Source organism: Papio anubis, chromosome 4 (assembly GCF_008728515.1).
Source record: "Papio anubis isolate 15944 chromosome 4, Panubis1.0, whole genome shotgun sequence".
In the NCBI taxonomy this organism is placed as follows: domain Eukaryota; kingdom Metazoa; phylum Chordata; class Mammalia; order Primates; family Cercopithecidae; genus Papio; species Papio anubis.
Window position 1 is genome coordinate 50715183 of NC_044979.1, and position 24575 is coordinate 50739757.

At 39.2% G+C, this 24575-nt stretch overlaps 1 protein-coding gene across 1 annotated transcript in view; it reads left to right on the forward strand.

Moving 5' to 3' along the window:
- LAMB4 (laminin subunit beta 4) overlaps positions 1 to 24575 on the forward strand; it is a 110643-nt gene that overhangs the window by 68097 nt on the left and 17971 nt on the right. The window contains exons 24-30 of the mRNA XM_021936169.2: positions 701 to 921; positions 5561 to 5657; positions 7510 to 7885; positions 11284 to 11444; positions 14013 to 14218; positions 15443 to 15649; positions 19675 to 19819. Of these exons, the coding sequence (XP_021791861.2) occupies positions 701 to 921; positions 5561 to 5657; positions 7510 to 7885; positions 11284 to 11444; positions 14013 to 14218; positions 15443 to 15649; positions 19675 to 19819 (1413 nt within the window). The remainder of the gene's footprint in view (positions 1 to 700; positions 922 to 5560; positions 5658 to 7509; positions 7886 to 11283; positions 11445 to 14012; positions 14219 to 15442; positions 15650 to 19674; positions 19820 to 24575) is intronic.

Sequence of the window (24575 nt, forward strand, 5' to 3'; positions counted from 1 at the left end):
CTCTCCCATGCTCATTTCAGTTAGGCCAGTCCCAGCAGGCAAAAGCAGCACCCACCAGGTGACAGGGCTGTTGTACTGAACTCATCAACAGAAATTAGTGCGATGCAATCACTGGTATTCTCAGATGCAGCCACAATGTTCTCACTGGTGTTACTAGTTTGCCTTTTGTGTCTGTTGCCTGAAATACCTGTCCTCGTGGATTCAAAGAGTTGTTTCTCAGAGTTTAGTCCACAGTTGACCAGTGCCAGAGCAGTGGGGAGGTGAGGTGTATTAACATGCAAATTCCTAGGCTGTACTTCAGACCCACTGAGTCAGAATCTCTGGGAGTGAAGCCCAGGAATCTGCATTGTAACAAACTCATCAAGTGACTGTAATGTATAAGTGAACCATTGTTTTCAAGTCATTTAAATAAATGGGACTTTGGTGAGTGGCATGAGGGAAAAATAAGATTTTTAGGCATCCTAACTGTGAGCTCTTGGCACAAGTTCCACCACATGAACTTGCCATTTGGGGAGATCGGAAACCATTAAATGGGTTCAACCTGCTTAGATTCTTCGGTGAATTCTTTACTATTATAAGGTGTTTGTTCTTTGAGCCCCTTGGAGAAATGGTACATCCAGGTCTAAATGCTCTTTGTATGGTTTGCTAAATGCCAAATTTATCATTGAATTTACCTCTGATGATGGTTTTATCATCCCAGGATGCTCCTGCCATGCTTCTGGCGTGAGTCCCGTGGAGTGTCCCCCTGGTGGGGGAGCTTGCCTCTGTGACCCTGTCACTGGTGCATGCCCTTGTCTGCCGAGTGTCACAGGCCTGGCCTGTGATCGTTGTGCTGATGGATACTGGAATCTGGTCCCTGGCAGAGGATGTCAGTCATGTGACTGTGACCCTAGGACCTCTCAAAGTAGCCACTGTGACCAGGCAAGATACTTTAAAACTTACTAGTGCACTCAGAGTAAGGACTGATAGTGAGACATGGTTTCTAAATGTGTAAAGAAAGTTTCTTTTATGTACTGTTGTTAATTAGTGCATTTAAACAGGATTGGCCTTACAAGGGATGGAGTCAGCCTCTATCAAGGAATGAAAACCAAAAAAAGAGAATGAGCATCTCAAAGCTCAGTTTCGCCTACTTCAGTTTTCTCTCTGTGACTGAGGAAGTCAGAATTCATACACAATGGAACACAGACATCAACCTCACCTTTCACTATTTCATACGTGTAATCATAGGGAAGATCTAAGAAATAATCAGAAGAGATTATTAATCAGAATGAAAATAAACAGATACCTTCAAAACCCACAAGTCCATTTAAAAAACTGAGCTGTTGTTTCCTATTGCTCACCACTGGCTTTACATATGGGTAAAATAAGAAGTCTTCTTGACTTCTAGACTGGCATCATGTAGGCATGTGTACCAGGAGCAAATCTTCAATGTTGCATATACAACTAATACTACATAGATAGATGCATGTGTGATTTTTCAGTCAATAAACCAGTGAGCACAGAATTTTTAATAAGGGTAACATCACTTGTGGGAAAAAAACTATTTGTTAATAACATGCCTAGTTTTTTTGGCAGTTGTTTTGGTTTTTGTCTTTTGGCTTAATCTATTCTTTGAAATAATTTTCACATTAATAGAGTTTGGGGGGAAAAGGGTAAAAACAATGACAAGAAATGTTAGAAAAAGCCAAATTCACAATATAGGGATCAGGATTTAATTGGAATGAAAATGCAAATTTAAGTAACTGGAGTCTTTTCAATTAGTAAGCATGGCTCAGCTCCTATTTCAGCTCCACTATTTAACCTATTATTCAAAGGTCAAATCTTTGAAGGTAGTTCTTATATGTAGAATGTGTTTTTCCTTCTCTTCTTTTCCTTTCTCTCCAATCCTCATCCACCAACCCACATAAATACCATACTTTTTTTTTTTTTTTTTTTTTTTGAGACAAGAGTCTTGCTCTGTCACCCAGGCCTGAGTGCAGTGGCATGATCTTGGCTCACTGCAACCTCCGCCTCCTGGGTTCAAGCAATTCTCCTGCCTCAGCCTCCTGAGTAGCTGGGATTACAGGCCCCCGCCACCATGCCCTGCTAATTTTTGTATTCTTAGTAGAGACAGAGTTTCACCATGTTGGCCAGACTGGTCTCAAACTCCTGATCTCAAGTGATCTGCCCACCTCGGCCCCCCAGAGTGTTGGGATTACAGGCATGAGCCACGACGCCCAGCCCCCACAACATACCTTGTTAAAAATAAGCTTTTTGTTTCAGGATACATTTGTGAAGTTGTAAAGATAGAACAGAGAAAATAAACCCCATACCCAGTTTCTTCTATTATTAACACCTTATATTAATTTAATAACATTTGTCACTATTAATGAATCAATATTGATACATTATTGCTAACAAATTTAGTCAGATTTCCTTAATTTTTAGCTAATGTCCTTTTCCTGTTCCAGGAGTCCATTCAGAACACATTATATTTAGTCATCTTATTTCCTTAGGCTCCTGTTGGCTGCGATAGTTTCTCAGGCCTTCCTTATTTTGTAGAATGTTGCTCAATTCAAATTTATCTGGTATTCTTCTCATGATTAGACTGGGTTTATAGGTTCTGAAAACACCAGCGAGGTCAAGTGCCACTCTCATCACATCCTATTAAGGGTACATATTATTAACATGACTTATCACTGTTAATGTGAATTTTGGTCACCTGATTGAAGCAGTGTTTGTCAGGTTGTTATATCATCAAGTTACTCTTTTTCCTCCTTTTTCTACTGTGCTCCATGGAAGGAAGTCACTATGTACAACCTACTTAAGGAGTAGGGAGCTATGCTCTCCCTCCTCAAAGACAGAGTATCTCCACGAATCATTGGAATTCTTCTGCACAGGAGATTTGTCTGTTGTCTTACGTTTATTCATTTGTTCGACCGTTTATTTATATCAGCATGGACTCATGGATATTTACACTTTTGGGGATAGTCCAACACTACTTTATTTTGTGGTTCAAATTGTTCCAGCTTTGGTCACTGGAAGATCTCTCAGTGGCTCCTGTGTCCCTTTGACATAGGCCAATACTGTAGAGTTTTAAAAAGCACTTCTTACTTTCTGACACTGCAAAATGTTCCAGGCTCATCTTATGTATTCTCTGCCCCAGTCCTAGAATCAGCTATTTATCTAAGGAACACTGATTCCTTTACTAGAGAGTAGTGTTAGAAACCAAGATCTGGACACTGGACGGCCATGCCTGTTTTATAAGCTCCCCTCCGTTCCCCATGCCTGCAGCCACTAACCATAGAATAAAGTGGTAGATCTCCACGTGACCACCTGGCTTCCCAATTCTTGAGGGACTCCTAGTGCTCAAGACAACGCTATATGGCAAGTTTCTTAGACCTTTTGGGAAGCATATTTGTAGCAGCATTCAATAAAGACCACAGTTCCAAGGTAGCCTATGAAGCTGAAAGATAGATGGTTTTGGTTTAGCCAGGAAGCCCCTCATGACAAGGGTCCTTTGGGTTATTTGGTGCATAGGGGATCCCTTGGGGGAACACTGGTCTCTGCAATCAAGAAACATGTTCACTGGAGTGCAGGGAAGACATGTGGACATTTAGATTCCCAGCTGTTTAAACAACTACTGATAGATGTCTCTATGTTAGCCAAGAGGTGGCTCCTGGTACATTCCTACAGAGAGATCCAAATGTGCCATCCATTATTTTCATCAACACTTTAGATGGAGTTGGAGAAACATGCTTCTCAAATTTGCAGATATTACAAAGCCGTAAGCTAATATGATAAAGACAGAACAAGATATCCCAGTAGGCTGTCATGCAGGCTGGAAACAAGGAGATGAAATGTTAACAGGGTAAAAGTAAAGTTTTGCAACTGGGTTTTTTAAATCCCTTGCATAAATACAGGGTGGGAGTAAGAACTTGGCACCAGCTCTTGTGAGAAAAATCTGAGGATTTTCATTGCGTGCAGGCTTCCAGTGAGCAAGCAGAGTGGTAGGGTTGCCAAAGAAGCGACGCCTGGACAGGCTGGAGTAGGGGGGTGCTGTGCCCAGGTTGAGGACAGTTACCGTCCCATTATCTGCTCTACTGGCCTGATGGTGCCAGGAGCATTGTTGTCATTTCTGAGCACCATATTTTAAACATTATATTGACAGACTAGTATGTGCCCAAAGGGAGACAACCAAGATAATGGACAGAACTATGCTATTCTGTGACAAAGGCTAGAGAGACTTAGGGGTGATCGACCTGAAGAAAAGAAGCCAAGGTAGGTTGGAATGGCCATCTCTAGTTGAGAGAAGGACTGTAAGGGGGAAGAGGCAATTGCAAACTGTTTTGTGCAATTTTGTAAGGACACAGAACAATGGGAACAAGTTAAAAGGAGGCAGATTCTACTTTGGTATAAGAAAGCACTGCCCAATAATCAGGGGCAATCAGCAGTACAACAGGCCTCAGGGCAACAAGCACCACATAACTCCTTATATTTGAGCAGAAGCTGGCAGGAACTCCAAAGATATTGAAACTTGGCAGATCCAGGCCAGGCATGGTGGCCCACACCTGTAATCCCACTTTGGGAGGCTGAGGCAGGGGCATCACTTGAGGTCGGGAGTTCGAGACCAGCCTGGCCAACATGGTGAAACCTCGTCTGTACTAAAAATATAAAAGATTGCTGGGCATGGTGGTGCATGCCTGTGGTCCCAGCTACTCGGGAGGTTGAGGTGGAAGTAATTGCTTGAACCTGGAAGGCAGAGGTTGCAATGAGCCGAGATCGTGCCACTGCCTTCCAGCCTGGGGAACAGAGTGAGATTCAGTCTCAAAAAAAAAAAAAGAAAGAAAGAAAAAGAAACGTGGCAGATTCAGTCACTCTATGAATCCAGCCATTTATTCACGGGAAACTTATGGAGTTGTTGTTTAAGCAGCTAATTTAGGCCTACAACAATAGTGATTTGCTTTTGTATTTTCTCCTGTTAATTTTCCAACCTCCTCAGTTTTCAGAAAAGCTGGTCTAGAGTTCAGCTGGGAGGGTAAAGAAAAGTTCAGCCCTCTCTGAAAAACACAGTTAAGTAACTCTCATTAAATCATTAAGCGTGAAGTACAAAAAAAAAAAGATGTTTTCTTGAGCAAAACGCTAATCCAGTTGGTAAAAACTACATCATACATTCCATAATGAAAACATTACTTGACACATTAACTGATGAATGGTAGACCAGGTCTTTGGCCTCACTCACTTACGGAGGAACTCCCATAACAGTTGAGGAAAAGAATCTGGCCCATTTCTCATTATGTGTTTTGTGTTCATTTATATCTGTGTATGTTTCCCAGTTTGGGCCACCTGTCCCTGAACATCTGGACGCAGGCGATATATTCAGGAGCTTTAGGCCAAAGCACATTAACTCCTGATCCTTGGTATTGTCGGGGGTGGCTGCTGGCCATGGGAATCATCCTTCCTCCGCCTTTGCACAGCTGTATGTTCTAAATCACCAGAGGGGAAAATGTTTCCTGTTAAAATGCATTATTTTTTTAGACCATAAAGCTTGTCAATTCCTCACCCATGACTGTTCTCACAGCTTACAGGCCAGTGTCCATGTAAATTAGGCTACGGCGGGAAACGTTGCAGTGAGTGCCAGGAAAATTATTATGGTGATCCACCTGGGAGATGCATTCGTAAGTACTGGGAATTCTGAAAACTCATTAATGCAGTCAGCCTGGCCCTACCATGGACATGCTATGAATCAACTGAATTTTAAATTTTTTTTTTTGGTTGCTTTTAATAAGGTGGACTTAGAAAATTCACAAAGTTTAATTCTACATTTTGAAAATAATCTTCCTGTAGCCCTGCAAAAAGATTATTTTCCTCCTATGTTAAAAATTTAGCCTATATTAAAATTCGTAGCCTGTCTTAAAATTCCTCAAACTCATTACAAATGGAACAGTCAGCTTCCAAAAGAAGAAAATCCAAAGAAATGTCAGGTATCATGGGCTTATCACCCTGGTCAGTGATACATAGCCACACATGGCAACTCTTTCCTCCTCTCCATTCCTTTATAAATGTGCCCTTGTGGCTAAAAAACATTGCTCATTCCCTTGCCCCATTCAAATGCACATTCTGAATGATTTTCTCTGGGCCCCGCTTATTCAGTTCTAAGTGGAATTGCTGGGTTAAAACCCAGGGAGAAACTTTGGCTCTTGGAAAATCTATCTTAAAGCCTCTTTCCCTGTGTCCCTCTACTGTTTTGATAATCTTATTTCATAAAAATGCTTTCATCTTTTATAGAGAAGCAGTAGAGGAAACTGCAAATAATCAAGTCAGGGCAGAAACCCCACTAAAGCTCCTGGGGAAGAGTGGCTAACAAGGGGGAATGGCCTCCGGGTGATGAAGTGGCATGACACCGTCCCCTAAGTGGTACTTGCTAAGCCTCTGCACCAAGGCCAATGTGCTGGACAGATGTTATCTAGCTGAAGAGCCTAGTGTGTTAACTAGTTTTTATTTGTAATTGGCATCATTTTTACTCAAACTAACTAATGCCTTTTTTTTTTTTTTTTTTTTTTTTTTTTTTTGAGACAGGGTCTCACTCTGTTGCCTGTGCTGGAGTGTAGTGGCATGATCACAGCTCACTGCAGCTTTAACCTCCCTGGGCTCAAGTGATCCTCCCACCTCAGCCTCCAGAGTAGCTGGGAATACATGTGTATGCCACCACACCTGTCTAATTTTTGTATTTTTTGTAGAGATAGGGTTTCACCATGTTGCTCATGCTGGTCTGGAACTCCTGGGCTCAAAAATCCACCCACCTTAGCCTCCCAAAGTGCTGGGATTATAGGTATGAGCCACCACACCCAGCCTCAAATGCATTTTTAAATTACTTATTCCTTGCAGTTAGTCCAACAACATAAGCTAGTGATTCCCTAATCTTTTGGAGATTGCAGTAAGATCAGTAGATCTCCCTATCCTCTATCTTCAGGCTTGGTCAGAAACCTACTCAAATAAAGTACTGTGTGGAATCAGTTTTTTTTTTTTAAATTAAGACGAAATGAATTTAATTTCCTCTCCTTTTTGGCAAATGAAATTGTTTTCCTTATGTAATGGAAGACAGCATGGTCAGCACACCCAAGCTGGGCTTTACTCAGAAGAAGTGTGACCGTGGGACTTCTTAGAGAGTCTCGATACACCACCCTCCGAGGCTGTAGCAGCAGAGTTACTACCATGTGTCCATCATTAAATCACACTTCTTACTCAAATAGATGAGGATCCCACTTGTAGACGCTTGCACTCACAAAATAAAAACATCTGATATTTGCCAAATTGAAATAGTAAACCAATTTGTTAGTGGAATATAGAGAGCCATGCTGTCTTATAATGGCTATTGCACAGATCTCTGAAATTATATTGGCTTTAAATATTCATCTTAGAAGTGTGAGTTGGGAAGATTCTCAGGAGAGAAGAAAAGACCTGATTCTTGAGCTAGTCATCAACAAAAGACCCAGTGACATTCTCTGCTCCTTCTCTTTTCCTTTTTAGCATGTGATTGCAACAGGGCGGGTACCCAGAAGCCCATCTGTGATCCAGACACAGGCATGTGCCGCTGCCGGGAGGGTGTCAGCGGCCAGAGATGTGATCGCTGTGCCCGGGGTCACAGCCAGGAATTCCCTACTTGTCTTCAATGTCACTTGTGCTTTGATCAATGGGATCACACCATTTCTTCCCTCTCCAAAGCGGTGCAAGGGTTAATGAGACTGGCTGCTAACATGGAAGATAAAAGAGAGACCCTGCCTGTGTGTAAGGCAGACTTCAAAGGCCTCAGAGAGAACGTGTCTGAAATAGAAAGGATTTTGAAACATCCTGTTTTCCCATCTGGGAAATTCTTAAAAGTCAAGGATTATCATGACTCTGTTAGGTAAGATTTATGCTCAAGTAACAGACAGCCAAACTCCTGATTTGCCTTAACTCCCGCCAAGCTTTAACATCCTCAACCTTCAATTTAGAAATGTACCTATGTTGACTTTAGGGGACTGATAGTTGTTCAGTTAATAACCAGGCTGGGCCGGGCCCCGTAGCTCATGCTTGTAATCCCAGCACTTTGGGAGGCTGAGGCGGGTGGATCACTTGAGGCCAGGAGTTCTAGACCAGCCTGGCCAACATGGAGAAACCCCGTCTCTACTAAAAATACAAATATTAGCCAGGCGGGGTGGCAGGCGCCTATAATCCCAGCTACTCAGGAAGCTGAGGCAAGAGAATCGCTTGAACCCTGGAGGCGAACGTTGCAGTGACCCAAGATTGCACCATTGCACTCCAGCTTGGGCAACAAGAGTGAAACTCTGTCTCAAAAAAAAAAAAAAAAAAACAGCTGGTAATCATGTTTGTCTACTTTTTTCTCACCTAGTTAGGATTATATATGATTTTTCCAGATGCCGTTGATTGTAACAAAAAGACAGTCATTAATGGGGAAGCCCAAACTCAGTAAAGCTGAAAGATATAAAATTGGAAGTATGGTAGTTATGGTGGTTTCAAAAACAACATATATTTGTTTCAATGATACACCTAGGGAAAATTTACCAAATCTTCCCAAGCTCTTCAGTTGTTTAGATGCCTATACACTAATATGAAGTCTTATACCAAGTATTTTCATTTTTTGAAAAGGCAAGCTTATTTTTATTACATATTACTGAATCTTTTTTAAAAATTTAACCATTTGTTGAGATTATGTTGATAGTTTTGGGCCACGGCTCAGCAAACTGCAGCCCACAGGTGGAATCTTACACAGCCTTTGTTTATGTAAATAAAGTTTCCTTGGAGCACAGCCACACCCATTTATTTACCCCTCCTCTGTGACTGCACTCTCCAGAATGGCAGAGTTGAGTAGTTATGACAGAGATGCTATGCTTCCTAAGGCAAAGTTTGCCAACCTGTTATGGGCAAAACCAGGATGAATTGGGTATAGTTTCTACCCCCATAGAAGCACATAGTCTGCTAAGAAACCCCAAAAATGTGCCTATCTAGCAAAATATCCTTCCTCCCCAAGAAAAGTTCCTGGATTAAGGAATAGTTGAAGCTGCAGAGGCTTCTGTCATATATAACACAAGTGTAAATATAAGGTCACTCATTACCTATAGGGAAATATCCCAGAAATATATGATAATTGCTTAAAAGGTGCACAAGGAAGAAGGTATTACTAGGTAGTTCAGGGAAAGGGTCACCACATCATAAATGCAACGACAGGGCCCAGGGAGGCCACATGGCCAAGGTCAAGCTGGCAGGTGACAACAGGCACATCTATACCTCTCTAAAGACTTCTGGGCTGGGCACAGTGGCTCTCGCCTGTAATCCCAGCACTTTGGGAGGCTGCGGCAGTAGGATCACTTGAGGCCAGGAGTTCAAGACCAGCCTGGGCTACATAGCAAAAGGATCACGTGAGCCCAGGAGTTCAAGGCTGCAGTGAACTATGATTGTGCCACTGCACTCCAGTCTGGGTGACAGAATGACACCCTGTCTCTAAAAACAAAGAAGGAATAAAACTTCTTCTGCATTGCAGGATCTGGACCCCTATGTTAACAGATTTCCTCAATTTTCTAGAGATGTCAGATATCCCTATTTTTACTGAACTATCCCCACTTCAAAATGTATACAGCTAATCCAATAGCACTTGTAAGAAGCCCTACTGTATAGCCCAAAGAAAACTTGTCTGAGAATGAGCTTTGGCCTATGGACCACTGGCATGTGGTTAGACACCATTAGGAAAATGTCAGACAAAGTAGCACAAAGAAAGCAGAATGAGCCAATCCACCGTGGACATTCTGGACAGACTGCAAGAGCCACAGGCAGAGCCAGACAGAAAGAGCGAGAAAGAGGAGTGCCCAGCCCAGGTCTGGAGTGAGGAGAAAGCGGGGGCTGCTGAGCTTCTTCAGCCAGCAGCCCAGAGGCCTGTTCCCTTCTAGCCCACCTGCCAAACTCCTGCTTCGCTTTCACAGCCACACAAACATCACCTCCTCCCTGAAGTCTTTCCTGACTTCCTCACAGAGAGGCCTGTGTTTCCTTCTCCATCTTCTCACCTCTTTGTGCTCCTTTGCCATTTCCTTGCTGGGGGGCACCCTGGACAGGGCCTGCCCTATCATGTGCTTGTCTTCTCCAGGCCTGGTGTAGTTCTATTAAAAAAAAAATGTTGCTGGATAAAGTACAAGTGGAAGGGGAACAAGAGGACAAAGAACCCCGGGTGTCATGAGCATAAATTCAGAAGTCAAACCACCTGGTTTAAATCCACTTACTAGATGTGTGGCTTTGGGCAAGCTACTAAACTCCTCCAAGCTTCAATTTCTTCATCAAAAAAGGGAGAGAAAGTCTGGATTTCATAGGATTCTTGTGAGAATTACTCAAGATCCATCACTTAGCATAGTGTCCGGCATAGGTAAGTGCTTAAGGAGTCCCAATTAGAGTAATTGTCATTATTTTTGTTGTTATTATTGTTAGCCTGAAGAATTGCAGTTGTGACAATTGGAGCTTGAAGGAAGAGTCTATAGATTAGAGGGGAGAGTTACAGCAGAAAACGGAAGGAAGCATTGCAGTTGTGCCAAGATAAATTAGTCCCATACATTCATTTTATAACTTCCCCCAACTGTACACTTCAAGATTTGTGCACAGTTTCTCCATCATGAGGAATGTGTTCATTATCCCCTCGAAGCAACTGTTGGTGCTAAACCCAGCAAATTGAAGCAGGACAAAGGTGTACCCCATCAAAGAAGAAGGTGATGGGAAAAAAACCCAGGGGAACACTCACCAGCAAGAAAACCTCCCTGTCACTAATGGAAAGTAAGAGTTGAGACCCTGAACAGAAGTTGCACTAAAAACAACCTTGCTGAATGCAGATTGATTCTAAATGAAGAGCTGATTTTACCCCAGGCTAAGTAAACGGTTCTGTTTTATCATATGTTGAAAGCCAGATGTAGACCAGCTCCCTTAGATTGATTTAATTGAAGCATGTCTGAACGCATGTTTTCAAACCCAAAACGAAGGAAGACAGAGCATAAACAGTCAAAATGGAATGGTTTGAGAGCCTTTATTCTACTATTCCTTGTATGCTGTCCATATTTTAAATGAATGTTGCGATAGTCCAGGAAGGCGAATTAAGATGAAAGAGATGAGACATAAACACGATTATAAACCTTCAAATGAAAAACTTGAGTAGAAGGAATCCCTTCTAATCAAGAATACCTAACAGTAAGGGCAATTTTGGTGGCATTTTTTCACCAATATATCAAATGTAATACAAGCTTAACTATTTACCCTCATTTTCTCTGATAGAAAACAAATCATGCAGCTAAATGAACAATTGAAAGCAGTGTATGAATTTCAAGATCTGAAACATACAATAGAAAGAGCAAAGAATGAAGCAGACCTCTTACTTGAAGATCTTCAGAAAGAAATTGATTTGCAATTCAGTGTCCTTAATGCAAGCATCGTGGGTAAGGGGAAAATGCATTTTTGACTGTGTCTACACAATGTTTGATGAAATGCATAGTGCATTCCATTAGTGAGTCATCCTGTGCTTACCACCATAGTGCCTGAGCACTTCAGAACATGCAAACACAACCATTAAAGGTATTATTTGTTCATGGATATTTCAACTTTTTAAACATCACAGAGCCTGGATAGCATTCACTCAAAAATAACAAGTAAACAATGTCTGATATTAAACAAATGTTAACACCCAAAGTAATCTAGTGCCAAACCCATGTAAGGAGTCTTGAGTAATCAACAACTTAGAAAATCTAATATGGCCATAAACAAATGAGAGAGACATGTTTATATGCCTTTCTTGGTATAGGCCACTCCATTTTCAGTAACCATAAATGCAAAGGAATATGAGGCAAAACAAAACAAAACAAAACAAAATCCACAACATTTCTCATAGAGCTTTGTAAGGGTGGGAGTCATGCAACATAGTACAAGCCCTTAACTCATATTGCATAGTTCTTAAAACTGAATGTGAGCTATACCTAAGCCAAGATAATCTGCAGGAGAAATGGAACTCTAAAGCAAAACTTTGATTAGCTCATCTCCTATTCAAGATCATACCCCTGTTATATTTGGAAATGGACAACCTGTTACTACTGAGAGAAGCATCCCTGAGTTTATTCACACCTAAGACATCCAACTGAGAGGCAAATATACATGAATCCATGTCAGGAAAAAACTTTGACTGCTTTCATTATCCTATGTATATACTCCTGTGTTGTATCTGATTTTGACCTAGAAGAGAAAAAAAATAGAAGGCAGTTAGGAACACCTAATTTCCCTAAAGGAATGCCTAAATTTAGTGAAATAAATTCTAGCAAAGATGTATTGATGCTGTTTGATAAATGCCATGTAATGAGTAAGGAATCTATTCTGATTCCTAATCTAGAAGACAGTTCCCACTAAAAGAACTCAAAATCCATCAGCGGTCACCTGACGCCAGGTAAAATAAAGTGAAACTGCCCCCATGCTAATCCTCTCAAACTTGCAGTCCAACAGCAGTTACTGGGCTTTTTTCCAATGCCTGACATTGCGCAGTAGAAACAGGCAGATCATTACAGCAAGTCCCTACCTTTGAGTTATTTCTATCTAATGGGGGCAGGGGACAAGAATATAAGCCACCCCAAACAGCATTAAGACTGTTAGACCATCTTAAAGCTGCTTCAAAAACAGAGTAGCAAAAACGAAATTCTTCCTGGGTTCATTAGTAAAGCCTTCAGGGAATAGTTGGCAATTGAATTATCTCCACAGGTAGGAGAAAATCTTCCATAAAAATGAAAGAATAAATGAATTCTGAGTAATAGGAACTTTTTTTTCATGATAAGTGAAAAACATGATATATTAAGAGTATGGTCTTATAAGAACCAGAAAAGTTTGAAAGATAAGGTATGGTTGTCTCCTGCCTGGATTATGGTTCTACAGGGAGTAAAGATCAGATCAGGACCATGGGCCTCTGGTTCCTAAAATATGGAGTTATAGTTTAAACCCCTAATATACTATAATTTACAATAAAATATATCATACACACCTTATTACTTTCACAAATTTGTATTAATAATGCAAACATAGGAAATGTAGAGAAGTGCTTAAGAACACAGGCCCTAAAGTCAAATACCCTGGATTGACATCCTGGTTTCATCTCTTACTATCAATGAGAACTTAGGCAAATAACTTTCCTCAATAGAGCCTCAGTTTCCTTATTTGTAAAATGAAGATGATCATACTAATGTGCATTTCACACTGTTTTGTGAAGATTGAAGAAGAAAATTGATGGGAAGTATAGTACAGGCACCTACAAAGCACCCAGCTAACTGTTGTTAGCTATTGTTATCAGCCTCAACATCAGGGTTCAGGAAACCGCAGCATCAGGGCGAATCCTGCCCACAGCCTGTCTTTGTAAATACTACTTCAGTAGAACACAACCTCACCTGTTTATTTACATATTGCCTGTAGCTGCTTTCACTCTACAATGGCAGAGGTGAGTAGTCGGAACAGAAATGCTTTGGCCAGCAAAGCCTAAAACATTAATTATTTGGCCTTTGGAGAAAAAGTTTGTCAACTCCTGCTCTATAGGGTTAAGTAAATTTAGTTGGTTTATTATATTTGAGTGTATATAGGTATTCATAGTTAAGACCTTATATTTGTGGAAATATTTACAGAATATATTCATATTATCTCAATTCTCACAAATTATTATCACCAATTTACAGAGGAAGAAACGAAATATAAGAGATGAACTGATTTGCTCAAGGGTATGCCCAGGCAGTAAAGGGTGAAGGCAGGACTCACACCACATCTGTGGACTTAAATCTCAATGCCGTGTATCTATTCTATCCATATCTATTATACTATAGCTAATCCTTCCCCCATCAAATGCAAATTCAAGGAAGATGCTGAAATTTTATAGTGATAGTTGAGACCAAGACAGTAGCCAAATTATAGAATGATTATCTTAATAACTGATATGTAATTTCATTTGTTTTCACAAAACTTACCTTCAATTTGCATTGACATAGACTCCTCAGAAAACATCAAGAAATATTATCACATATCATCATCTGCTGAAAAGAAAATTAATGAAACTAGTTCTACCATTAATACCTCTGCAAATACTAGGAATGACTTTCTTACCATCTTAAATACATTAACCTCCAAAGGAAACTTGTCATTGGAAAAATTAAAGCAGATTAAGATACCAGATATCCAAATATTGAATGAAAAGGTAAATATTCATGATGGTAAGGTCAAAGCATTTGTGGTTTTTACTTGATATACGAACCTCTTCAATGATATTTCCCTAGCTTACATTCTAAATTTCTTTTAATTATATATTATAAATATATAATTATATGTATGTATATAAAATATATATTTTATTATATACTGTAAAAAGCCTTATTTAACTCAAGAATTGATCAAAGAGTAAAGATTATGGCTTGATTTGATTATTTGATATTATTTACTATTTCTAAAACAGTACAGGCTATGAACATTTGCTCCTCTTGCTTCATTATAAGAAAAAGGCTAATTCTCTCAAAAGAATAAAAAGTGCAGGCTGGGCATGGTGGCTCATGCCTGTAATCCCAGCACTTTGGGAGGCCGAGGCAGGCAGATTACTTAAGGCCAGGAGTTCGAGACCAGCCTGGCCAATATGGTGAAACCCCCTCTCTACAAAAAACACAAAAATTAGCCGGGGGTAGTGGTGTGCACCTGTAATCTCAGCTGCTCAGGAGGTTGAGGCAGGAGAATCGCTTGAACCTGGCAGGTGGAGGTTGCAGTGAGCGGAGATGGTGCCTTTGTACTCCAGCCTGGGTGAGAGAGCAAGACTCTGTCTCAACAAATAAATAAACATTTTTTAAAAAGTGAAACTCACATGTAATTCCTAAAAGTCTGACTATTTTCTCAGAAAACTATAAATATAAAGGATGACAGACTGACACAATACTGATAAGTAATTTAGATGTTTAGTTACCTAGGAAATGTTTAATGTTTAATAGGTTACCCCCATGTACCAAGGATGAACAACTATTGAAGAAATATATGAATAAAGCAATGCCTTCACTCAATGAGCCTGGATGGCATTACAGCTCTGACGGCCAGGCATGGTGGCTCATGCCTGTATTCTCAGCACTCTGGGAAACTGAGGCGGGCAGATCATCTGAGGTCAGGAGTTTGAGACCAGCCTGACCAAACTGGTGAAACCCCGTCTCTAATAAAAATACAAAAAATTAGCCAGGCGTGATAGTGGGCACCTGTAATCCCAGCTACTTGGGAGGCTGAGGCAGGAGAATCTCTTGAACCCAGGAGATGAACGTTGCAGTGAGCCAAGGTCACACTATTGCACTCCAGTCTAGGCAACAAGAGCGAAACTCCGTCTCAAAACAAACAAACAAAAAAAAGCTCTGACAACAAGTTGCTATTTAATGTAAATCATTTCTCTTGCAAGGTGTGTGGAGATCCAGGAAATGTGCCATGTGTTGTGCCCTTGCCCTGTGGCGGTGCTGTCTGCATGGGCCAGGAAGGGCACAGGAAGTGTGGGGGTGCCGGCTGTCATGGCTCCCTGACCCTCTCAACGAATGCCCTCCAAAAAGCCCAGGAAGCAAAATCTGTTATTCGTAATTTAGACAAACAGGTTCGTGGGTTGAAGAATCAGGTAAATACCTTCTCTTGCTTTATTTGTAAAGTTATAGCAATAAAGAAGCAGACTGCTTGAAATTTATAAAACTGCCATATAACTTCCAAGTGAGAAGATAGATTCTAGATAGTTGGTGTTCTTTTGCCTGGAAATATGGGATAAAATTGTAGATGATGTGAATGTAGATTTAGAAATAGAGATGAATATTGATATTTTCCGATTATATATATGTATACAGTTGACCCTTGAACAACATGGGGATTAGGGACACCAGGCTTCCACTCCACAACTGAAAATTTATGTATAACTTTTGACTACCCCAAAATTTAACTGCTAATAGCCCACTGTTGACTGGAAACCTTACCCATAACTTAAATAGTCAATAATATATATTTATGTATGTATTATATACCATAATGTAACCATAAAGTAAGCTAGAGAAAAGAGAATATTATCAGAAAAATCATAAGGAAGAGAAAATATACTTACTATTCATTGAGAGGAAATAGATCATCATTAAGGTCTTCATCATCATCTTCACATTGAGTAGGCTGAGGAGGAGGAAGAAGAGGGGTTTGTCTTGCTGTCTCAGAGATGGTTTGAGGTGGAGGAGGTGGAAGGGGAGGCAGAAGAGGTAGGCACACTCAATGTAAGTTTTATTGAAAATAATTTGTACATAAGTGGGGGTGTGCAGTTCCAACCTGTGTCATTCGAAGGTCAAGTATGTATGTGTGTGTGTGTAAAGAGAGAGAAAGAATTCAAGGTACATTATCATAGGTCAGAGACTGGTGTGGACATGTTTGTTTACAGCAAAAACTACATAGAAATGTCAGGACTCCAAGCCTTAAAAATTTGAAAACAGGCCAGGAGTATAGGTCACGCCTATAATCCTAGCACTTTGGGAGGCCAAGGCAGGAGGATTCCTTGAGCCCAGGGGTTCAAGACCTGCCTGGGAAACATAGGGAGACCCCATCTCTATTTTATAAAATAATAATAATTATAATTATAATAATAAAAGAAGTATTTAAAGAATTAAATTTTTAAAAGGGTTGAAAACTATAGATCTCTCAAAGAATAATTTTTCGTAAATTCATAAATATATAAGGGTATATATGAAATCCTACTAAATATACACATTGTAATGTTAGAATTTAATGTTAGAAAATAGCTTAATAGGAATTAAACTGTGCCTTGAACTCATTCCCCTGTTGATAGACTGAGAAAGTTGTTTTAACATTTAAGTACCTTATAATTAAATCTATAATAATTTGAAATGATTTCATTTACTTTTCTGGTCATATTTATAAATGAGCATCATTTTTAATTACCTAGTTTTCTTTAGACTTTTTTGTGAGAATGCATTTTATTCTCTGGTTTGAAAACAAGGTAGTGGTGTGCTCCCCAATCTGTTTCTTTTCTGACAATATGCAAAGAGCCTCTGACAAAGAAGAAAAAGCTTTTAAAGAGCTGAAATTTTTACACTATATGTTAAATATTGTATCAGTAAGCATTCTTGTTTGCAAGCAAAAAAAAAGGCCACTCCTGGCCAGGCGCAGTGGCTCACGCCTGTAATCCCAGCACTTTGGGAGGCTGACGCAGGTGGATCACCTGAGGTCAGGAGTTCGAGACCATCCTGGTCAACATGGTGAAACCCTATCTGTACAAAAAATACAAAAAAAAAGAAAAAAGAAAAAAAATTAGCCGGGTGTGGTGGTGCATGCCTGTAATCCCAGCTACTCGTGAGGCTGAGGCAGGAGAATTACTGGGACCTGGGAGGCAAAGGTTACAGTGAGCCGAGATCACGCCATTGCACTCCAGCCTGCGCCGACAACAGTAAGACCCTGTCTAAAACAAAAACAAAAACAAAAAAACCCGACTCCTGAACAAAAAGGAAACATATGTAAGGACATCTGGGTCTCAAAATCGAGTAAAGGATAGAGGTCCAAGCTAGGGAATGGGGTGAGAACCACAGCCAAGATATATATATATATATATACACACACACATACATACACACACACACACACACACCCTATATCCTTGAGCAAGCATCTGATTAGCCAATCTAGAACATATCCCTACATAAATATTGAAACTTTACTTACATAGTCACAATTCTGTATTGCCACATCATTTTCTATTCACATGTGGTTCTTCATTGCTTTAACAAATATCCACCTACTATGTGCCAGGCATCCACCTACAAGTTGAGAATACAGCAGCAAACATAGCAATGTAAATCTTGGTCTTATGTCCCAGTGCTTAAAACACTCCTTAATTGTTTAATGTAATTTTAAACTATTATATTGCTAATTCTCAAAAAAATAGAAATCTCACCCTCATTTAAAGGAGTCTTGATTGCCACTTGATCATATCATTAAGTCAATAATATGTTAAGCTATCAGTGTTAAAAAATTATCCTTGAAATCCATATTAGCAGAATCTAGTTTAATCAGCACATAAATGGAGAATTGGAAAGCGATGAGAGGGGATGTCATGTTGATAAAATTGTGTGCTATTTTCCTCTTGATTAGAAGGAGGGAGTGCCAGAAGAGATTGTGAGAGAATTCTCAGGAGTCAGTTGTGACAGAAGATGGATTGCAGAGGGATGTTTTAAGAGTGAAGTAATTTCATGATCTCTTTCTCTCTGAATATGGTATCAACTAATCTACGCCGAGATTTCCTCTGTATCACTTGGTGCTTTGCTAGTGCCTAGGGTATTTTATTTCTGGAATTCTCATTTTACTGCAATCCATTCTTACTGCTATCCATTTTAAAGCTAAGAAAGTTCTAGAGAATTAAGTATCAACTCTGAAAAAAAGATACACATTTTTAATCATGTAAATACTTTTTTGTTTTATCATTTGCCAATGACTATAATTTAAATCTTTTTCTTAAAAATCTGTTTGGCTCAAATTAAGCAGGCTCCTTTTGTGGGGAAATAAAGGGAATATTTTTTTTTTCTTTTCTTTTCTTTTCTTTTCTTTTCTTTTTTTTTCTGAGACAAGAATCTCACTCTGTCTGGCCCAGGCTGGAGTGCAGTGGCACGATCTCGGCTCACTGCAACCTCTGCCTCCTGGATTCAAGCGATTCTCCTGCCTCAGCCTCCCCAGTAGCTGGGATTACAGGCATGCGCCACCATGCCTGGCTAATTTTGGTAATTTTAGTAGAGATGGGGTTTCACCATGTTGGCCAGGCTGGCCTCAAACTCCTAACCTCAAGTGATCTGTCTGCCTTGGCCTCCCAAAGTGCTGGGGATTACAGGCGTGAGCCACCGTGCCCAGTGGATTTTTTTTTTTCATAATTATGTTTGATCCTAATTAGCCCTACTTCTGTCACAATTAATTTATTCAATAAAGCTCAGCTTGTTGGCAATATTGTCCTGTTGCTTCTGGGTTTTTTGTCTCTCTCTAATTTGTTGGAATCCCTAGAAAAAGTCCATGACCTTTCTCAGATCACACAGTTGAGAATTTGCACTTCTAGTTTGCTAGCCTATTATTCCTATCATTCCTCTACCAAGAGTACAAAGTGTCTGGAATTTATCTTTGTAGCCCACTCTCAGTTCAAGCTCATTTATTAAGAGGAGGAATGCTTTTTTGTTAGTTTTCAAAGAAAGTACATTACTTGAATTTGAGGAATGTTTAGAAGAGTAACATTTTAACTTACATAAAAGAAAATGCTCTCAACCTATTAAACATGATGACCACTGCAGGTAAGTAGTCCTATGTAATTTCTGTGAAAGTTGGTATTAAAGAATGCTAAAGCCCCATTAAAACAAAATTTGTGTTTTAGACTTATATTAGAAAAATTCATTAGCACTAGGTCAATAATGTTCTAAAAGATAAATGAATGATATTAAGAAAACATAATAATGAGAAGAGATAATAATCACCTTGTAAAAGATTCCTTGCAAATGCATCTGTGGTTTATCTAGACTTTTATTTAGTTTTTAGTGACAGTTTTATTTGGTCCAGCTAAATAATTAAACATCAAAGAACATGCCTTTGTTGAGTATTTTCTTCACTGTGTTTTTCTCATTCCAGATCAAAAATATAAGTAAACTGGCAGAAGTCTCCAAAAACAATGCCTTACAACTAAGGGAAAAACTGGGAAATACAAGAAACCAAAGTGACTCTGAAGAAGAAAAACTCAATCTTTTCATCAAAAAAGTGAAAAACTTTTTGTTAGGTAATTTAAAAAAATATATTAGGACTAGTTTTTGTTTTTTTCCCTTTTTTAATATATAGTCAAACATCATAGCCAGTTCCTAATTACATTAATTGGAAATGACAAGCCTAAATCGGAAAAATGATATACGCTTTGGTTTTTAATTCCTTAATGAGAATAATCTCAAAATACCAACTCTGTGCCAAAACATTACAGCTTTCTGTAAAAGATAAATGTGGTAACAAATGGTAGAATTTAGTTCAAATTCCAAACACATGAACTTTGTGTTTAAAGTTATTTTATGTTTTTTTTTAAAGGAAAGTTCAACATGACAATTCTATCAGATTCCCTAACATCAGGATTCGGTAATTTTCTTTGCTGACAGAAATGATATGAGATCAAGATATGCTGAATTTTAATTAGATATCAAATATCATAGTGAGTTGGCATCTAAAAATTTGATTATTAGCTATTATTGACTATTTTCCAAGTCTTCTTTTGTTGGTTCTCTGTGGCTGACCAAAAGTAGCTGATTTATTGTACATTATGCCTTACTTTGGGAGAGGCTCATTTTAAACTCCAGAGAATTAGTAAAGATTAAAAAATCAAGTACTGAAGCTGGAAATTGACCTGAAACCTTACTCTCTCTCTCTACACACACACATACACACACACACACACACACACACACACAGATGTATATGATTAATCTGAAGAGGCTTTATTTTCCATAACCATTTTCCAAATTCAATAATTTAACATTTCATACATGAATTGGCAATTGCAGCATCCATTAAAATCTCTTTAATCACTTCATTATTCTACTTAATAGGTGTGAGAGACCCCTATGGCCAAGATTTTTTGTTTTTTGATTTTTCCTATCTCAATATTTCTAGAAATTGTATTGGCAGTTTCTAGCTGTTATTTTCAAGATAAACAAAAATTAGGCGGAAATTACCTTTGACAAAAATAGTAAAAACAAATGGGGTAGAATCCGTCTACTGGACATTTTTTTTATTCAAAAGCAAACTTTCAATGATTTAGCTGGATGAATCAGTATTGACTGGACTCAGGTCTAGGATTAGGCTGGACTGAAAAGGCACCAAAACAAACATCAAAATCAAAGTTGCTAAACTAATCGCATGAACTGGTGGAACAGGGTCTACATGACCTCCTTTCTACCTAGTTTGCTGGGTCATAGAGCCTGTCCTCTTATTACTCTTCATTGCTACTGAATACATTTCTAATAAATATTTTACTTTAATTAACTTGAGGAATTGAAAGAAATCTATGTCCAGATTATTAAAACTAAAGGCATAAAGAACTATTATTACAACTAGGCATAGAGAAAAATCTTTTTTCATACAAGAAACTTCTTACTGCTCAGTGTCCCTAGAGCTGGTGACCAGGAAGCTTTCATGCCTTGCAGTGCCCTCTACCCACCCCTTGCTTCTCTTCTTTGCCTGGCTATAAAGCCCCAATAAAATTATCATTACATTACATGATTACCATACTATTCAGCTCTTCTTTGACCACCTCAATATTTTTCTTGAAATCTGAATGCCTTATTAACAAAGAGATGTATCACTTCTCCTGAAAGTTCTATATATAAAAATTTGAATCTATAATCTCATAATAAATACAAATAACTATTTGATAAATGAATAAGTGATTGAAGTAAATTCACTTTTCATTCGAACTTTTTTTTTTAACCTTTAAGTTCAGGGGTATATATGCAGGTTTGTAAACTCAAGTCACAAGGGTTTGTTGTACAGATTATTTCATCATCCAGGTATTAAGCTTAGTACTCATTAGTTATTTCTCCAGATCCTCTCCTTCCTCTCCACCTTCTAAAAGGTCCCAGTGTGTGTTGTTCCCCTCTATGTGTCCACGTGTTCTCATCATTTAGCTCCCATTTATAAGTGAGAACATGCGGTATTTGGTTTTCTGCTCCTGTGTTAGTTTGCTAAGGATAATGGCCTCCAGCTCTATCCATGTTCTGACAAAGTACACGATCTCATTCTTTTTTACGTCTGCTTAGTATCCACGGTGTATATGTACCACATTTTCTTTATCCAGTCTATCATTAATGGGCATATAGATTGATTCCATGTCTTTGCTCCTATGAATAATGCTGCAATGAACATGCATGTGAGTGTGTCTTTATGATAGAATGATGTCTAATCCTTTGGGTATATACCCGGTAATGAGATTCCTTGGTCGGCTTGTAATTCTTTTTTTAGGTCTTTGAGGAATCTCCACACTGTTTTCCACAATGATTGAACTAATTTACACCCCCACCAACAGTGTATAAGTGTTTCTTTCTCTCTGCAATCTCATCAGCATCTGTTATTTTTTGACTTTTTAATAATCACCATTCAGACTGGTGTGAGGTGGTACCTCATTGTGGTTTTGATTTGCGTTTCTCTAATGATCAGTGATGTTGAGCTTTTTTTAATATACTTGTTGGCCCCATGCATGTCTTCTTTTGAAAAGTATCTGTTTATGTCCTTTGCCCACTTTTTAAGGGGGTTGTTTTTTTCTTGTAGATTTAAGTTCCTTATAGATGCTGTATATTAGACCTTTTTCAGATGCATAGTTCGCAAAAATTGTGTTTACTCTGTTGACAGTTTCTTTTGCTGTGCAGAAGCTCTTTAATTAGATTCCATTTCTCAGGTTTTGCTTTTGTTGTAGTCGCTTTTGGCGTCTTTATCATGAAATCTTTGCCCATGCCTGTGTCCTGAATAATATTGTCTAGGTTGCCTTCCAAGGTTTTTTATAGTTTTGGGTTTTACCTTTAAGTCTTTAATCCATCTTGAGTTAATTTTCATATAAGATGTAAGGAGGAGGTCCAATTTCAGTGTTCTGCATATGGCTAGCCAGTTATCCCACACCATTTATTGAAGAGGGAGTCTTTTTCCCATTTCTTGGTTTTGTTGACTTTGTCAAAGATCAGATAGTTCTAAGTGTGTGGTCTTATTTCCGGACTCTCTTTTCAGTTCCATTGGTCTATATGTCTGTTTTCTTGTACCAGCACCATGCTGTTTTGGTTACTGTAGCCCTGTATTATAGCTTGAAGTCAGATAGCATGATGCCTCTAGCTATGTTCATTTTGCTTAGGATTGTCTTGGCTAGTCAGGCTCTTTTTTTGTTCCATATGAACTTTAAAATATATTTTCTAGTTCTGTGAAGAATGTCATTGGTAGTTTGATAAGAATAACCTTGAATCTGCACATTGTTTGGGCAGTATAGCCATTTTAATGATGTTGATTCTTCCCACCTATGAGCATGGAATCTTTTTCCATTTGTTTGAGTCACCTGTGGATTCTCTGAGCAGTGTTTTGTAGTTCTCCCTGTAGAGATCTTTCACCTCCCTGGTTAGCTGTATTCTTAGGTATTTTACTCTTTTTGTGGCAGCTGTGAATGAGATTGCCTTCCTGGTTTGGCTCTTGGCTTGACTGTTGTTGATGTATCAGAATGCTAGTGATTTTTCTGCATTGATTTTGTATCCTGAGACCTCACTGAAGTTATCAGCTTAAGGAGCTTTTGGGCCAAGGCTACAGGGTTTTCTAGATATGAGATCATGCTATCTGCAAACAGGGATAGTTTGACTTCCTCTCTTCCTATTTGGGTATGCTTTATTCGTTCTTTTGCCTGATTGCTCTGGCCAGGACTTCCAACACTATGTTGAACAGGAGTGGTGAGAGAGGGCATCCTTGTCTTGTGCTGGTTTTCAGGGAGAATGCTTCAGCTTTTGCCCATTCAGTATGATGTACTAGAACTTTTTAAATTAAAAAGCTGCTGTTTCTGGCTGGGCATGGTGCCTCACACCTGTAATCCCAGCACTTTGGGAGGCCGAGACAGGTGGATCACCTGAGGTCAGGAGTTTGAGACCAGCTTGGCCAACATGGCAAAATGCTGTCTCTACTAAAAATATAAAAATCAGCTGGATGTGGTGGTGCATGCCTGTGATCCCAGCTACTCGGGAGGCTGAGACTGGAGAATCGCTTGAACCCGGGAGGCGGAGGTTGCATTGAGCCGAGATCATGCCACTGCACTCCAGCCTGGGCGATACAGCAAGATATCATCTCAAAAAAAGAAAAAAAAAGAAGAAGAAAAAGTATGTTTCTTTAAAGAGCCAACTCCCTGATTTTATTTAAAATGTCATTTTACTTTACTCACAAAAAAATTCTTGTCACATTGCTTCAAAAATATTACAGAAAGTAAAATATTTCATTTATGTTAAGAAAAATAGCTAAAGCAAAATGACTATAAGCAGAATATATACTCATGTCATGTCACTCAAATGCTGAAAATCATTTTTGGCTCCCACTGTTCTCTGAATAAAGTCTAAGTTCCTCAGCCTCTGACACAGGGACTTGTGCCATCTGCTCCCAGCCCTTCTAAGCACACTACTCTCCTGCCAAGAGTGATCCATGCACTGTTTCTTGTACCACCATGAGCTTTAGCTCCTGTAATTCTCTCAGTTTAGAATATCTCTTACCCCTCCCCACATCCCACAGTCTCCACAAGTTTAACCTGCTGTCCTCCCAGGCGCAGTTTCAATGCACCTGAAGTCCTTCCTGGATTATTTTCCCCTTTCTCTGAACCCCATAGCGTTTTGCCTTATATTGATCACTTCTGTTCCTATGTGATCAATATTTGTATATAATGACTTATAGGCCCTCACCTGACGGCAAGCCCCCTGAGGATTAGATCCACGTCTAGTTCATCTCTAGCTTCCCTATAGGAATTGTAGATGTTCAGTAAGTAGCTG